At 37.6% G+C, this 19,295-nt stretch overlaps 1 protein-coding gene across 1 annotated transcript in view; it reads right to left on the minus strand.

Moving 5' to 3' along the window:
- The window catches only part of LOC124182706 (UPF0489 protein C5orf22 homolog), an 801,650-nt gene that overhangs the window by 207,490 nt on the left and 574,865 nt on the right, over positions 1 to 19,295 (minus strand). The window contains exon 6 of the mRNA XM_046570295.1: positions 2,897 to 3,015. Coding sequence (XP_046426251.1) covers positions 2,897 to 3,015 — 119 coding nt within the window. The remainder of the gene's footprint in view (positions 1 to 2,896; positions 3,016 to 19,295) is intronic.

Consider the following 19,295-nt stretch of genomic DNA (forward strand, 5'->3'; position numbering starts at 1 on the left):
ATAATCGTTTGTACAGAACATAATGTTCTAACTACCAAAGTTTTAATAAATATAAATTCAGCATCGAAGCATCTCTGCAGAGTGGAGTAGCACAGAAATACAAAGATTAGATCTTCAAAATAATATTCTGTTAGAAAATTTGAATAAATCAATCTGTTGAGATATCTCCAAACGCAACGTAAAAAGTAATTTTGAAAAGAAAGACACGATTGTTTCTGACACGAACATCGCGTTGATAATTCAATTTCGTTCATCGTATATTTCAGGTTATTTTTTGGTAATTTTGCAGGTTTTGTTTATCGACGATTCTGAATTCGGTATAAAATATTTGCGATCCAGAATCCATAGATATAGTACGGCAACTCGAATCAACAAACCGTAACGTATCGTAATTTCGTTAAAACCGCTGACGATTTTCCACCGGCCATTTCTAATTCCGCAGCATCAATCCCAGATTCAGAATCGCGCAGACCGCATCAGCACATCTGTAAGAACAACTTTAAAAATTCCACTAAAGTCAGACTGCCTTTTAAACCGTCTCCAAAAATGTCAAATTCGATATTATACTTCGTCGCCAACACGGACGACGGATCACAAACCAAAGTGTTTTCATGGAAACGCATGGCAATTCACAAGTTAGCCAATTTGGCGTGGTCCTAGTTTTCGAGTTTAGCAGAGGCTTAAAATTCTCCACGGTTTCGCATCCGTAGCAATAAGATTAGACGCACGGTGCACGCCAATTCCCATACGCAGACACGGCAACTTGTAGACGTTAAATATAGCTGGTAGCTCGGCCAGCGACCATATGCCGCACAAATTGCGTGGCCGGTTATCCCCGTTGATCACTAATCTGCGGAGCGTAAGCACCTACTAATACGCTACAAGGTATGTCTACGAATATACATATACTTACACGCGCGCGTATTCGCGGGGTTTGTTCGCGGAGCGATGGGGAAGGACGCTCGATCCAATTGGCAATTATTATATCCTTAAACTAAAGGGTGATAGAGCCTGAACTAACCGTAACCTGCACCGTACGCATAATTATTGCATTTTACGCTGCGGCTGTAAATAATATACCCATGGGTAGTTACAAATTAACGGCATACGGATATTACACGCCTTGTGAACACTGGCTGGCTGATAACCATCGTTATTATTATCATTATATGCCGGTATTAGACGGAAAATTAATCGCCCGGCGAGTGATGTGTACATTTATGGACTGCGAGTTGCATGTTATGAAATTTACACTTTGTTCGAACTGTGAAGAAGCTTGACACTTGTCATTGGATGTACAAGGGTTATACACTGGGAGAAAAATACCACGTGTCAATCTAACGCTGCCCGATATCCATACGACGGTATCTCGCGTCGATTCAACACTATCTGATGTCAATCTGACGTTATTTGATGTCAACCTGATGTCATTCCAAGATCAGCCAAGGCCAATCTGACACTATGTGATATCAATCTTCAGTTATTCAATGTCAAGTCAACGCTAATTGATTTCACTCCAACACTATTTGATGTCAATGTGATATCAATATTTTTCCGATGTCGGTCTTAAATTATCTGATATCAACCTCACACTATCCGATGTCAATCGAACAATGTCTAATGTGGTTCTAATATCACCTGATGTCAATCTGACTCCATTTTATTTCAGTCCAATAGTTTCTTGTGCCAATCTAATACCATGTCATACTGAATTTCTGAAGCGACTACTAAAATATACCGGCTTATTTTGGTGAATTTTAAGACCATCGTCTTTTACAATATGTCGTTAAAAAATGATACGTATCCCCCCCCCCCCAAAAAAAAACAAAAACGAAAAGAAATTTAAGCATCGGGCAACGGAAGTAATTGCATGATCACTTTGAACATATTTTCAATCATACCAACAATCTTAATTATTTGTTACAATTCTATGGTGTGTACGATCGCTATGCACGTAAACGTGCAAGATATGACGATTGTTTATTTTCTTCCACTAATACGCTATACTGATAATGATTGTACATATAATTGATTGTCATTTGAAAAGACATGTGCAAGATGACAATGGTACGCATACCGACTTCCATTACGTACAAACCGCCGAGGTTCTACGATGGATTTGATCGATCATTGCAAGATAGAATCGAGACACCGCATAGAATTGAATGACAAAACAGGCTCCTCAAGATGATCTTTTTTGTTCTGCTTAGCAGAAGTGTTCAAGCATTTATCCGGGCGAATAAACGTCAAGAAACGATCAACACTTCCTTATCACAATACGCATTTTGCGTTTTGAAATTTCGACAGATAGAAGCATGACAATTACAGAGAATGGTCGACAATGTGCGAAACATACAGTACGCATGCGTGCCACATGTGAGAACATCGGCTACCGATCAACCGACATGTTTAACGTGCGATTTGTACCGATCGGTAAATAGAGTTCAAGGAGAGAGTCGCTGGCACAAAAGCTATAGGCAATACGAGAAATTAAGTTACCAGCCGAGTCGGGCTTCCCTCGTCTGAAATCCTCGAACGAGGCAGTCTATCCTCGGTGAAAAAAGGTAGGCAGAGAAACACAGATAGTCACACAGATGTTCAGGGAGAGAAGTCTACATCAGACACAGACGGAAACGCGGTCGCGTCTTCCTAATCAATTTTCAATCGCTTCGATTGATTCTCCTTCTTGGCTTCTTCTTGCGGGTTTCCGCCGCCGCTGCTGCTGCTGCTGGTACTCCTGGAGGAAATCTCCAAGGAGATTCGCAGTCGGAGAAAATCTCGGCGACATCGGGCACGTGTATCCCACTTACACAACTACGATTTTGATCACGATTTATCGGGGATCGCGACACTGCGGACCGCCCAAATTCACTGTCCTTTATTTGGTTCTACTCACCGACGAGTGTTGCCGGTTCTTTCGTATTCTCGTAGACTCCGGTGCTCCTGGAGATGATCGAAGAGCGCCTTGAGTTCGTTGAGCTGCTCGTCTCTCGCTGCAACAGCCTCCTTCAGGAGCTGCGGAAAAATGATCGGTTATTTATTGATAGAGCGTTGGAAGATTCTTGTTTAGAACAAATGGGTCGCGTCGATGGAAAGAAATGTTATTGAAGAGAAACGATCATTTTATAAATCTTCAGCAACGTCATTCGGGCCAGTGGATGTGAACACTAACGGAACAACGTACGAGTAGCACCGAATCAGAGAAAATTGGAGCACACGGTTCAGATTTCAACAATTTCAGATGAGGTTTTACACTTGCAACGGCCAAAGTAATAAGAATCCGGTGATGCTGATTCGATTTTAATGTTTTTACGGAATGTGGCCGATCGATAGATATTAGCTGTGATATTCATTTTGCAAGAAACTGAAATCGAAATTGTGCGATTGAGTAAGCTTGGAAACTTTCATTTTTTGCAGACGTAGTATTCAATTTTTACACTTCTGATGAATCACTCGTCAAAAATAGCCGTTGGCAATTTGAAATCTCTAGAATGTACGTAACGATAATGTGAAATAGTAACAATTGAATGGAACACAGGTTTGTCAGCTGTAATCAGAGATTTCAGAAAAGCTTTTCGGGATCCGCGAAGTATGTACGATTTTTTTTTTTTTTTATAATAAATAATATAATAAATAAGGTTGAGACTGAGACCTTTCATACGTGAAAATAATTCAAGTGTAAGGGTTAAGGCTGTCAAAATTGTGACATTATAATTTAACGGTATCGGGAACATGAGAACGCGATTAATCTGCCGACTTTTAGTTTTTATTCCATTATATTTATCGGTTTTTCGAAATTTCACGTCTTAGCTATTCTGATTGTGGAATCATGATCTTAATACTTTTTATCGTGACTCGGAATCTTGTTTGAACGGATTTCGGAGACTTTCACAATACTATTCGAATTTTGTGTCACTCTACACAGTTTCAAAATTTCTAACATCAGTTATTAGTATATTGCAGAAGAAATTGATGATACCTTAGATTGAAAACAAAACATCTATTAGATGAATGTGTTCCAATAACGGAATTGATACATTGACTTTTCAAATGAGAAATTTTCTTTTACCGTTTAATTCAGATTATCGAACGTATTTCGTGAATAAGAATGTTTCTTTTTGATCGGAAGGATACTCTGCGCGTTTGGTATAAAAAAAAATAGTATGAGTCAAGGTGACCGGATATAAATTTTTTGATTCACTTCGTACATCCAAATATTCTTTACAAATCTCTTCGTTCAATCTGAAGTGAAAATTTGTTCAGTGTAATCCGAGTTTTTCGATTGATTACAGAAAATGTACAGAGACCAGCTTTTTCAATATAAAAAAAAAAAAAAAAACTGAATTTTTCCTTAAAATAATCTGATTCGAAAAATTTTTTCAATTCAACAGTCAATAAGTCATACTTCTGAAACTAGAAACTGATCTATTAGTGTTACATAAAACCGGTGAACAAGATATTACGTTGAATTAAATAACAATTTGCGAAACTGTACATGAAATACGCAAAAGTTTATTGAATTTCAAAAAATTCGACACAGTTCGAGTGAAATTGTTTTCGTACGTGTGCTGCGGGAAGTAATTTTGCTGCGATGAAGAACCGCTCAAGAAATATCCGGTCAGACTGGTAAAATCCAAAAGTAAATTGCACGCTCCTTGTTTGCAGCCTGACTAGATGAACAATCTTTCGCGGAATTACGAACGCTTATCAGTAATGCGGTAGCTTATTTCTTCATCGTTTGTCAGGTACTTAAAAGTGAATGTAAGATGAGGCCATTTTAATATTTCTCACCCTTAAATTAAATTGCATTAAACATAAGATCACGGATCACGGTTAACTATCGAAAGTTTATCAATTTTATTAATTCGTTGGCTAAGAAACATTTTTCTAATAATCAAATAAATATTATTTATATTGCAATTGTTAAAAAGATCTAAGATATCGACTTTTCGTTTTAGAACGCATCAAAACACGTAAAAATAGAGTAGAATCATTCGATTTTCCTCGACGATGGATTATATTTTGTTAGAAAACCTCGTTTTCATAAATTAACCGTAACAGATTTTTTTTCTCAACATGAAATTTACCATCGCCGTTTTTTAACCAAATGAATATCCGTGCAATATTGAAAAATTGAATATTCATCGACACCTGCAACGCGATAAAAACAGTGTCTTTCAATCAGTTGGACATTGAAGAACAAGTTTTCTCGCCAAAATAACGAACGATATATTCTCGAAACCACGAAGCAACACCGTAAATAGTTTTCCCAACAAAGTAATTCATCGCTGAATGAAATCGAAGTAATCCATCAAATTTTAACCATTTTATTTCAGGCTGTGGTTTACAATTTCACTGTAATTCTGTTTCTTCCACGTCGCGAAAAGTCTTCGCAGATTACGAATGCGTGAATACGATGAAAAAAAATTAGTGATCCCTGACTCACCGACATTCGAAAAACTCTCGAGCCTCGGTTTCATCGTTCGATCGACGATTTCGAAGCATACGCTCTCATGTTGCAACCGTTCTCAAGTCGTAATATATCTGTATAATACATGTAAGGGGGTGCAGTTTCCGCGGATTCCGATTCGTCTTGAAAAGCGTATACAAATTGGCAATAGAACGCCGCCCGCGTAGTTCGCGGCAATAACAACCCTGTGAAGCAGGGAATAAAACTCGAACGAACTCAATTTAGCACTTGAAATCCATCGGGGATTGCGGGTGTCTCGGGGCTTTCTTTACCGCTTGTGTCTACGTACAATACAAGGTAGATAAATGCGATACTTATCCGTGCTTTTCCGACTACACTAATCGCGAGATCAACTTTATTCGTGCGCTGGAAATCGTGAATCGGTAACGGTTCGCGAAATATTCAGAATTCACTCTGATTCCATCCTAGGCAAAGCCGATCGGTTTCTTGATTTCAGAGTTATTTTTATTTTATTGGTTTTCCAATGTTGAGGCAAAGTGTCCGACCTCATTTCACCTGAAAGTCAATTACAGATTTCTGATTTAAGACTGAAAAAAGTTCAACGTTTCATCGTTACAGTTTTGAGCTTTTACAGTAACTGATAAAAAATGACGGGATGCGATACTGGAACTGATTGGAGGTATCTCACCTTTGCAAAATTCTATATTTGATACACATGCAGAGAAAAATGTGCATATAAACTTACGATAATTGATTTTCTGTATCGAAAATTGGACTGTTTTTCAGTTGAAAACTGGGGAAAATTTTAATTACAATTATTCATCGACGGGCTTGACATTACTAATTTTCGATATGACCTAACACTGGATTCGATGTTTGATGCACGGATCATTTTGTTGGAATTTTTAATCACATCTTTCTTAGTCATTTCAAAAACGAAAAACTCGATATTATCGAAATTTCATCGGAGTCTCCCCTCAAGCTACTAAGAAAGATGGATGAGCTGCTACTTCAATTACTATTATTGATAGTAATCTTGCAGGGCTGCATCAGAATACGACGGGGTCGCACCATTAGCATAATCACATTATAAGTGGATAAGAGAGAGAGAGAGAGAGAGAGAGAATGAAATTGGCAAGTATTTATTACTCACGCCGAAACACGTGGTCAGTAATGACAAAAGACGCATCAGCAATCTACGTAAATAAATAAATAAATAGGTATATCAAAGATATGTACGGAAAAAATGTTGCTACATGAACTACTGCTGTACGATTTCGCCGGCTTTACTGGTCAAGACGCTTAACTCGGCTAATTAGCTGAAAGTTATTACTTGGCTGGCTAAAATAATTAGCCGACCAAAATAGTTAATCGGTTAACCGGCTTAACCGACGAAAAATATTTAATCAGAACATTTTAATTGACCAAACATAAGAATGCATAAAATTAACAAACAAATTAATTTTTTACTTCTCGGATACGAATTTATAACTAAAATATTACATAAATAGACGATTTTTATTTACAATTGAAGAAATTTTTCAGCGAATACAATTTTGATGTTAGTGAATAATATACTGACTACAGTTTGGAAATAATACGTATCAAATTATTCGAGAATATGCGGAGCTTAGTAAGTGACTTTGAAAAATTGAAAACCTAGACAAGTATCGCGATATGACGGACGTTAATTTTTATTCTTAGCTTAGCTGATTATTATTAATTGATCAACCTTTCAGGCACCCCGGACAATTGAATGACAATAATTCGGTAAAGTGAATATAATAAAACCTATTCCAGTTTCAAGTTCGAATCTGAAAGACGAAAAATTCATTTGCTGGTTTATTTTGTATATCTTTAGGTTTAGCCGGTTAGAATTAGCTGATTAGCTAACTTTGACCGGCTAATTGTTTTAGCCAGCTAACTTTCAGCTAGTTCAGCGCAGTTAACTGTCTTGAACGGCTAAATCGTACGGCGCTAACGTGAACTAAGCATCCGATACTGCTGGGATAAGTTTAAATATTTCTTACATTCGATGATTGTATAGGAAGGGTTCTTTCAAACGAATTTTGCAACTTTCACTCCAAGTTAAAAAAACGTACAGGAATAATTGATACAGCAGAACAATTCTGCGGAGCTCGGTAAATTCGATGAAAATGTTTGTCAGGCGAAGGCGATAAAATCGATAACTATCACGGAAAAAAAAATTCTGTTCGGCGAGCTGTATTCTACAGCTCCGGTAACTATACGCACTCTACGGTCTATCTTGTAGTTACAGCAACTATATATTAGTCAGCTCCGATAGCTGCAAGTTGTTCAGCTCTCACAGCTGAATGGTTTTGCTCTAAGAGCTGTAAGTTGCGCTGTGCTCTGGCGCGTTGACATATTTCATAACCTTCAAATTTCATGAGTATGATTTAAATACAGTTGATAGATAATTGTTTGAATAGTCCATTCAAATATGTAAATGACACTGAATAAATAATGATAATAATGATGAAAAATAATACTAATAGCAATATAATTGTACTATTTAATAACAAGCGCTGTGAGCGGAGCCGAAAAATTCTGGTCTAGCTCTTCGAACGAAGCTGTTCAGCTGAGAGAGCTGAACAACGTACAGCTATGACAGCTGACTAACAGTCAGTTATACGAACCATGCAGTGCTCTTCCAATAACAGAACGTTTAGTTCGACGAACTGTTTACGAGTAACTATCTAATATTTAGTTCCACGAGCTGAATTTTTTTTTCCGTGTAATTCTGTCCAGATTGTTGGATAGGATCAGATGGAAATGTGAGTGGAAAAGTTACAGATTAAATTATTACATGCTAATCTATCCGGAAATAAGATTCGTGACGACGATGAAAGAATAATTTATTGGACAAAATTGCCTTTATGATTGGATAAAGTGAAGCAAACAGCCTAACAGCGGACCAAATTTGATTTACCGTTTTATTTGGTCGCAATTATCAATCATGAGCGATTAATTTCAGATTTTATCGAGCAGCCCATCTACGTGAAGTCAGTAATAAAGAAATATGTTTAAGAGCATTTGGATTTAATTTGTTAACGTAGCGTTATTAATTGAATTTCAGAATTTCTGTACTAAAGGCGCCAATTCCAACTTTACTAATAATAAAGATTCGCAAATCAGTGTTCAACAGTTTTTGTACTTAACATCTCGCAATAATGAGTTCATCATTATAACTGGCGTCTATATATTTTTTTTTTTTACCTAAATGATTTATCGTCCAGGTGTGTAATAAAATTCATGTAATTGTTTCGTCTACGCACGCTTCTGCAATTTTTTATTGCACACAGGCACCGAGTTGTAATTAAATATCCAAATAAATCCGCAATTTCGATACTGTAAGAAAAAATTAATAAAATCGTGCATTGATGTAAGTGTTTGATTTTAAGACTAAATGATAATAATTTAGCGCCTGGACGGCGGTGCAAGAATACAAAATTATTTTACATTGGATAAATCACGCGAATTTTAACACTAGCAACACACACCTGAGACTTGATCTAATAACTCAACGTCAGAAGGAATTGCGGAAAGAATCAATAACGCATGTTTATTGCGAAGCGCAAAATTAGTTTCAATCAGACTGGCACGAATTTTTTGAATCGCGGTAAAGGTAAAAAATAACATTCCAATGTTTCATGTCAACAAGTAACGGCCCAGGTGTCAAATTGTGAATTCATTATATCTTCTGTTTTACAGGGTTCATTTTCCCGTGTTATCTGACCCACTTTTTTAAACTTTCATTGCAAACCCCAAATCATTTTTGTTCCGAACCCTTTTCTACGGAATCTATACACGTGCCAAAAAAATCTATGAATCTTGCAGCTAAACGCAATATATGAAATCACTCTCGTGAAAGAAAAATTTTTTCTTTTATACGTGGTGCTTTATGTCAACTGTGGACAGCTTCACGAGTGTGTAGTACAAATTACAAAGTTCTTGTGTGAAGTCAACAAAACGATAAGCTTAAAAAAACGATAAACAATAAATAAATGGCAAAACACTTTTTCTTAGTTCGAAATATATAAAGTTTTCCATGTTTCACAGAAGTCCACTACACACTGTGCACATGCACACTTGAGCTTTTCGTTGTCCATAATTTTTTCAAATTCGATTTATAAAGACTGCAAATTGTTTTGTTATTTTTTTACTGCAAGGTTTATTGTTTTGTTGACTACACACAAGAATTTTGTACTGTTATCTACGACTGAATAAAACATTGGGTCGAAAGTGATCACGTCTGATTCATTAGACTACGAAGAAGCGCGCGGTAGCAAATCCTTCGAAACCGTTAGGACAAGTTTCCAAATGTGCATGTCTTACCTCAAAATGTTGACGCAAAGAAGAATCAACTTTGTAAGACCGTTCCAATCATGACAGAAAATTCATTGAAACGATAATTTTTACTACCTGATATTTTTTGTTCTTTTTTTCTCTCATTGTAACATTCTTAAACATTTCATCCATCATCAGAGGCAATAAGCCAAATTTGAAAACGTGAACCAGATGTCACAAAATATTTTGAGCCACTGCTACAAACTTACCAAGTTGGAAAAATTCTTTGGAATTCAAGTAAAATAGCGGACGAGTTCGTGAAAAATGTTTATGATGTTACCATGTAGTCCTTGACTATTTTAATTTTTACCCTAATCGAAAAATGCAGTCAAGGATACAAAATAAAATTATATTCTGTAGCTGCAACCCGAGTATGCGATACTATACTTTGCTGTCAATATTGTAATACTTTCATGTTGGTGCAACAATAAATTGAACGTTAAGGCCCCACTTGACTAAAAAAAATGTAATTAACTAAACCAACAGATAAAACGTTGAGGTAAACAAAAAAAAACTTAGTTAGACAAATGAATAGTTAACTATTCGCATCACGTTTTCATGTGATACAAACAATGCTTAACCATATTAGTCGCACATTTTTCAAGTCAATATTTTGGCCTGATTTTTGCTAATTTGGGATCGCTGATCACGAATCTGAAATCGGAATTGGCGGTTTCTAAATCCAAGGTAGCGGACGTAAAATCTAAAAAACTATCAAAATATGATGATTTAAGCCAAAACATGTTATTCGCGGGTTTTGGGGGTTACACAAAGTAAGAAAAACCATCTGAAGTTGTGAATAAACTGTAATAAGGCTAGAACATGGAAATTTTTGAGGTGGAACGGCGAGCATCCCATTGTGACTGAAAGAGGTTAACCGTTTCGGAACGAAATTTGCTACAACTTTCTAGTGACTTGCAACAAACCAAATATTTCTCAACGGTAGAAGAGGTCGCTAGTCGACAAGTTACAAATTTTTGCGTATTTTCGCCGACATTCCGCGACTCCGTAAGCCCAAGTAGCAGGTTTACCATGCGCAGCGTTGCGTGCGCAACTGTGCGCGCAGGCTAGTCAGCCAAGCCAACGCGTCCCGATATCAGCGAGCGCTGCTCGCGTCTTTGCGCATGGGGAAAGAATTCTTTCTGCGCATGTTTCTAAGCACTTATGGTCATGTAGATATACGCGGAGACAGTGTTGCGACCCCGAGGCTGAGCATTGCCTACCTACACGAGTGTTAAAGGAGAAACGTTATGACCGGCTGGACAAATAAAGGAATCGCTAGCCAGGAATCTATCTCTTTTGTTTGGATTATCATTTCCCGGCCGACTCGCCTCGCGCAGTTTCTTATTACCCACAACCACTCGAGCTCCGGGAGAAATAAACAAACAGTACCAGTTGGTCCCCGCCACTAGTCCCACAGCCGTGCCTCGCTCGAATCGCATTCTGCATCTGCATTCTGCCGTTTACGGTCGCACCCATCCGTCCATCCGTTTGTCCATCCGCCCAGGCTGTATTAACGATCGCTATCTCTCATAGTACGTGTAATGGTCTCTTTTTGCCCATGGACGATGGGTGACGTAGGAGTGCGATATCTGCACAGTAGCGGCGAGGCCGACGGGTCAAGATTTACGCTGAATGGTCTTGATTATCACTTATCGGTTGAACACTTCGGCCTACTTATCCAACGGGAGATGTTTAATCGAAATCGAATTGAATCGTCGAGGAGGATCAAGTGTGTTTGAACATTTTTCACATTAGGGTAGATAACACGAGGCCAGATGCAGGTCATCGATATCTCATTGTCAACCTAATTTAGTAACGATGACAAAGTGATAGCCTGTAGTGTCTTCATACATTGTAGAATTGCGCTTTGGACAAAATTGAGTTATTATCAACGACTAATTTACTTCATAATAAAACGTAAATCCGTCTGGAATCCGAATGAGTAATCGAATTGGAAGTTTGCATTTATTCCAATTTTGGTATATTTGCTCTCGGCAATTTCCATCGGAATAAGAATTAGGCAATCAGTACTCGATAAAAAAAAAAAAAAAAAACACCAGATGATAATTACGTGTTCGAAAATTCCTTGAAACAAATAAAATAGCTACAGTGGTCTTCTGAACTTGAAAGCAACATGCTTTCTGGATATATTATCGTTAACTGTAGCATAAAACTGTGTAGAATACGTGGTGTAGTTGAATCACAGTCACGTAATTATTGTAAAAATTCAAATTCCTTTGCATGCACTACTCAATTGAAAAAGAGAAGTACATATCAAAGGATTTTAGGTGGGGAACTAACGAGTGAATTAATATTCAGATATAATCAAGTTCTAATAAACCACAGAATTCTATAAACACATCGCATTCATACGCTGTCTTGTTATCTAATCTAATCCATCGTTCCTCTTCTGAATTCTCGGTCGCTTGGCGGATTCGCTGCCAAGGATTCGACTGTATCTAAAATTTTGTATTGGACTAATTTTGGACCCTGTTTCATAACGAATTGAGTCAAAAGATATTCAACGAGCAAAATATTAGACTCTATTTAATCGTTCTTCCCGATTTTAATACAAACGAACAGGAACACGATGTAAGCATGAAGAGTACTTATGCCGATTATGAATTTTGAGGTTATGAAAACAGCGATCAGAGAGAATATACTCACAGCAAGTAAAAACGAACAAGATTCATGTCGAGGCTTTCAATCCGAAAATTAGTATTTCTCTAACAATAAGATTGAGTTGCATTTTCTTTTCAGTAACTTCCGCGAACAATATATACAAACATAACTTTCTCATACCGATTCTATTCCATCGTTCCTCTCCTGTTCCAGAATTCTTACAACCAATCACAAACTTGGATTGCAACGTTTAAAAAAGACATAATGAATCGACGCTAAAATATATGTCTCTGAACTAAGTTGTGCACTTGCCATTAAAAGGATACTGATACAAGCCTAATTTACCACCGTGATTGTAAACAATTTATCACCAATCTCGTGTTATGGATTTTACAGGAACTTCATCGAGTTTAAAACCCGATCGGAACCTTTTGGTATAATTTACATTTATATCCAGAAGTGATAAAGGTAATGAGGAATAATAAAAAGGTCAGAGCCACGAAGAAGAGGAAAAAGGAAAATGCAAAGTAAAACCTCGATTAAACCTGCGTAGCAATTTGCAGGTGTTCCGAGCCCGGAAGCCTGCAGGCAGATTACACGACGAGTGTGTTTGTAACCAGTTTTACACTTAGTTGCAGCGGCCTCTAATTGCGGAGCAATTTTGCAGTAACTGTTGCAGCGGCATCAGGGACACACTGTTAATAAATCCCACGTCGATTAAGATTACAGAGGTGTATATATATATTGCAGCAGCAAGAGGGGCAGAGTGACGGAGGATTTCCCATTTCCTGCACTCGTGCAGCAGCATCTTTTCCGCAATCTTCGAGGAATAGAAAACGCGCCGTGTTTCTCAATTATATATTACACTCGGCGGATTCTGCGACGTCCACAAGACACATAGGAGATACTTATTAATTATCGTTTATAATTTATTACCTCACCGCGATCTATCAGCCCGGTATTATCTATTCCGAGTTACTGATCGCCAGCCAGATTGCCGTGGCATGAAAGACGGAATGTCGAGGCACACGAACGTGCCCGCTTCTATAATAATTTACCTACGCGTGTGCGTGACGTGCCTTGCAAGTTTTCTATTGCCGCGTGTGGCCTTCGCGAGTCTCCTACCTCATAATCGCGTATTTGAAAGACTTGTCCCGATGCTCCGAGATCGCAAATGATACCCGTTGCAGCTATGCCAGCTACGCATCCGGTGGATAGATTCATTTGACATCACGCCACGTTGTTAGAATAATTTCATTGCGAGACGTCGTTGTAAACATTCGAGACGGTGGATCCACGTTGAGGTTTAAGTACGGAACACTTATTTAACACAAATCTGATGAACGTTCTCAAAAAAGCAACCGTTTTATCACTTTGGTAACTTAATTAATACAGTATTTACAATCTGGTAGTTCGTTTCTTCGTCACAGTGATAGAAAAAAATTATTTTCTTACCAAACGCGGATCAAAGTTTCGGTAGAACTTTATTTTTTTATTTTTCGTAAACGGCTTGACTTATAAACTATTTAATACAGATTCTTATAGAAAATTTCACGCTCTATACAAAAGTATTGAGATAGAATTTTCCTAACTTTAATCGCTAAAGAGATTTTCGCCTACAAACACTGAGTTATCTTGAATATCTCTTAATTGGTTAGAGTTAGGAAAATTCTATCTCAATACTTTTGTATACAGCGTGAAATTTTCTATAGGAACCTGTAATTAGATAGTTTATAAATCAAGCCGTTGATGAAAAAAAAATTCAAGAATTTTTCGATTTTCTTTTACGTGTTATTTAAATGAAAAATGAATAAAATTAAATGGGAATCTTGAAATATCAATATTAAGAGCTTATATTTGGCTGAGATATTGTATGTGGGATGTTTTACCGATATTTTTATATACGATTGGAGACAAATTTTTTTTTTTTTTTTAATATTACTGTTACCGCTGAATTTGAAAACAGTTTGCTTGTGTGCAATCTTATTTTATTTTATTTTGCTTGAAGAGGTTGGTGAGTAGGGGATAAATGCTTTTCTGCTTTTCTTGTTAGAAGATTGAGAAAAAATGAATAAATAAAAGTACTAAGATCATACATTAGTACCTAGATTCTTTCATCACGTTAATAATTGTCACATGCTCGATCTTTCAAGATTGAAATGAAATTAATTTTAATAAAAAAAAAACAGTAATATCAAACTTGCTAGAAGCTAAGATAACTGCTCCAGCGAATTTTTGGAATATAATTATTATCACCAAAAATTCGAAATCGAACGAAATGTTTAAACATTTCAAAGCAATCTAAACTAAAAAATTGACGTCCAAGCTCTCATTTACAATTTTGGTATTTTTTTTTTCTCGGTTATATAAAAAAATCATAATAGCTGGAGAACATATAAATTTGATGAAATTTCGATGTTCGACTATATCGCAATGATATTAATGAAAAAGTTTCCTTTGCAAATTATTAACCAAACTTGTACAAAACAGCCTGTGGAGAGAAAAAAAATCCATATCGTCGGAACATGAATTTGTGACGATTTGTGATAACAACATAATTTCGCGGCAGAAATTTGATCTCGCACAACTTGACTGCAAACTCGTCGTGTAATTTCAGTTTCCACGTAACTTAGAAGCCATAAAGGAGTTCAAGTCCGGTGTATTCATCCCCAGTCGGATCATCATTGATCGTAGCTTCGTGCATGTCCGCTGTAAAGCGTCTTCGCCAATGGCCATTCCTCTGCTGTTGCAGGGATCAAGTGGCGGAGGGTCGAGCTTCAAGGACCCGCCAGTTTTATAACGAGGGGGAAAGGGGGCTGAAATTTTTGTGCTATTTCAATGGGTTCACACTGCTACCGTTCGCCTACTGCTATTTATTTTCTTGCATCGACCATCTTTTTTCCAGCCATCGTGTTCTTGTAGTTTATCGAACGAAATAAATACGATGTAACTATTTGATGATCACATCAGACATGTAGAAGTTTGTTACCGAAAAAGAAGGGTATATACTTGCAAGAATGTTTGTCTCACACTGATCATTCGTGTCATGCGATTTCAATTATTTGAAATTCAAGTCTCCACCCGACAAGTGGATTATAAAATATCCATAATAAGGTTAGTAAATTTCAGCTGAAAGTCTTGTAATTATAAGCCAAGGAAGGTAAAACGCTGAAATCGGTTGCACGTAGGTATGAACAAGAGTACAAAAAAAAAAAAAAAAAATAAAAAATGAGAAACAGCTTTAAAAGAAAAATGATACCTCATTATCTTTTGACCGTACTGAAACTCCAATATTCATAAACTTGTCGGGGATCTTGATTTTTTTTTCCGTACTATCGTTATCGACTATATGGAGTAGACGGCGGTTCGTTATTCTGAGGCATCGGGTGACTCGTACTTTTTAGAACCGTGCTCGCGCTATTCGTAATTCCCTCGTTCACGGTCAAACAGGTACGTGATAAGGTAATAACACCGCAAGTTGTGAGGCAGAAAAAAATCTAGAAGGAAACGAATAACCGAGTCCTGTGCCTGCTTTTACACCTTGAAACCGACGGGGGAGTTGTAAAACGTGTAAGTCATACGCGCACCTTGGACGTAGCGCAGCTGCTCGATGGGTCCGGTTTGAGTTTACGGTGAATAGGCATGTGATTCACGTTCAACATCTGTAAGTGACTCTAAACTCGCCCGTAACGCCGCCCTGGCGTATGTAGTGTAATTTTGTGCCATTTCTCAGATTACATGGTCAGTAAAGTACGTGAATATCTTCATCGCGCAGCAATATTACGGCTGTATCAAGACGGAAGAAGAATTTTATTCCTCAACTTGAAACATGGGTATTATGAAAAATTTTCTCCGCTAATGGTTCGGAAAACTATTACACTCGCGGTATGACGGAGAAGTGAATGACACTGATGTATTAGCTGCCAATCCTTTATCTACGATTTGTAAATTCAATTGTGTAATTGTTTACTGCAAGATGCGGTGAAACTGGTAATAATTCTTCTGACGTCGCTATTACGCCAGTCCGTTGTAAACTCACAACTGAAATGTTGTAAGTTCCACCACTCAATTTGCCTGTCCCATCAACAATTTATGTTCCAGTTTCGACAGGAGACATCGTAGTTTGCTACAAGATATACCAGGACAATCTCTTGAAACTTGAAAATCCACTGCGCATGCGCGTGTTTTATCGGCTATTCGTGTTTTCACGAATTTTCAGCTGTCAAACTGTTTCTGCCGGCGATGTAGTTGATACGAATTTTCGAGGTTAGAATCTCAAATAATCGAGGCAGTGACTCTAAAAGGTTTGGGAAGCATTTGTTAGTGGGTCGGAAAGTTGATTCTTCAAAGAACGGTTGGAATTTAATACTTACGCTCTTTGAAAATTCAAACGTACACATTTTGCGTACGTTGGCCCGCCTGCATCGCAGACAAGATCATCGCTGCGGGAAGATTTCGCCGACCAATGAGATTGAATTATTCGGCGCATGCGCAGTTGATTTTCAAGTCCCGGTAATATCTAGTGACAGGAATGATTACCATTGTTGAAATCACATCAGCCTTCGCCATTTACGATTAGCTTTCTCGCATATATAGTGAAGAGATAAATTGATCATGTCGGGTAAAAATCTTGAAGCGGTATGACACATCAGGACGTGATTTTAGGGTTAAGGAGTACTTTCAGGGTGACCTCAGGCACTTTTTTCACATGATTCAGATGATTACCGACATTTTCCACTATTATATAATTCTATTCTGATTATGGCAGAGCGTTATATTGCTGTAGAAGAAGTATAAATTCCGACGAGACTTCTAACTTCTGATCCTGACATAGAAATAGTCGCAACCGATTCCCATTTCTCGATGCGTCTCGTCGTGCAGCGGAGTAAATAAGAGTAAATGGCGCCTCAGAAAAGTAACGGCAGCAATAATGAGCGGCCATGATCGTCTATGAATTAAAATTTTCTTTGGATGTGTATTTTTGGTGCGTTGTTCGGTTTATTACCGACGTTATAAAGTCTGTCTGCGCTGCCCCGACTAATAGCCACGGCCACGCTCAGCAGTGATCAAGTCAGGATGAAATACGCATTTGTGTTATGGAGTGTTTAATCAAACGTACGTACGGGATGCAAATGCGTACAGCCGAGTGGATGAAAATAGACGAAAGTAGGTACGCTAGACGAGGAGAAAAAGATGCGTCGATAAATAAGTAATTGCCGCTACTCTGGAATATTACCAGGCACCGGGGACTCCTATGATTAACTGGTTCCGATAATATCACCGGACACCATCGCCACCGTCATGGTATTACCGAGAGTGGTCATCGGGCGTAGAGTATATCAACGTTTAGATGATAAATTTCTACACGCGGTATCATGCGGGACCCGTAAGAAACAAAAAACGAACTTCTTCTCGAGTAAAACGCTGAACAAGTTCCTCTTGAAAGTATCGAAACGACGATAATGATCGCTTTTAACGTTTTGCATCTATAACCGCGTGACATGATGAGACTACGGTTAATATGGCAGATGTTGTTCGAGCGAAATTATTATAAATAAGAGAAAACAAGTACAAACCAGTGGTTTTTTTTTTTTTTTATTTTACAGATATAACCTAATTCATCACTGCGCTTGGTTGATTTGCAAGAAATTGGTTTGAAAAGAAATAAATCATCGAAAAACCATTTCGGCGGAATAACGCTTGAACGTTTTAATTTACGGGGGTCATTTTCACCTGCGTCGTACTTTTGGTCACAGTAACAATATTTATGAGGTTTTCATCATCTCGGACGATCAACGGGTTGTGAGTTTCCAAATGATCTGTTCTTACGTTGAAGCACAGAATCGGGTACAGAAACTGGATTCGATCACATTTTGTTAGGGCTTCTTTTGCATATTTACTTCTAAGAATCTGCTCAAAAGATATACAACAGAGGCAGGAAAAATTTGTATTGAAAGATTCGGGTGAGCCAATCGTGAGGCGAGTTCTTTTAGCAGAGCTGGAAGGATAACTCGTTGGATATTGGGGAAAAAAAAGGTGTTCGAGTCACGTACAGATACTTACATATTCATTATAAGTTTAAAGACCAGTTAATGGACGTATTTTAACGACTATATCTTGTTGTGGGGAATTAGATATTGAACAGCATTCTTTTTCAATTAACAGATTTTTACTGCAAAATCATAAATATCTTCTGCCGCGCGATGATAAATTTTTATCGCAGGATTGCTCGTCATATACTTGAAACGTCGATTATCTACGCAAATTAAAAAAGATGCCTTACACCGGTCTTGGGACATTGAGAGTTGTTATTTAGTGGTTCGATTATCGACACACCTGTATTAATAATGACAAAAATATCTACATGATTAATAAATATAGATATACAAATCGTCTACCTGTGTGAAATGGCTTAAGATTATGATTAGAAGTCAGCAGTTTGCTTTAAATATTCCTAACACAATGATTTTGTCCACTTCTCGTATCCATTAAAGAATGTTCTTGAAGTTTGCAAAAAACATTACAAAATACACATCATGCTTCACTGTGAAAAGGTTGGGGGGGAAAATTGGCCGGTGTGGACTAATGAAGAACAATTTGGGAAATAAGATATCAAATAGTGTTGAATTGGCGTCAGGCAGTTTTAAATCAACACCAAATTACAGTCAATAAAAGTCTACACCGAAATTTTTCTCACATTCTACCTCAAACCTCAACAATGTCCAAATCAATAAGGTGTCGCGGTACGGTATTGCAGAAGTACGAAAAGAAGTTCTTCGTCTTGCCGGATGATTGTGTCCTGTAGAAAAATCGACGACCACGCGAGGAAAAGTCGGAGGTTGGAAAGCTTGATATGCGGATAACTGGCGAC

This window comes from Neodiprion fabricii, chromosome 5 (assembly GCF_021155785.1).
Source record: "Neodiprion fabricii isolate iyNeoFabr1 chromosome 5, iyNeoFabr1.1, whole genome shotgun sequence".
In the NCBI taxonomy this organism is placed as follows: domain Eukaryota; kingdom Metazoa; phylum Arthropoda; class Insecta; order Hymenoptera; family Diprionidae; genus Neodiprion; species Neodiprion fabricii.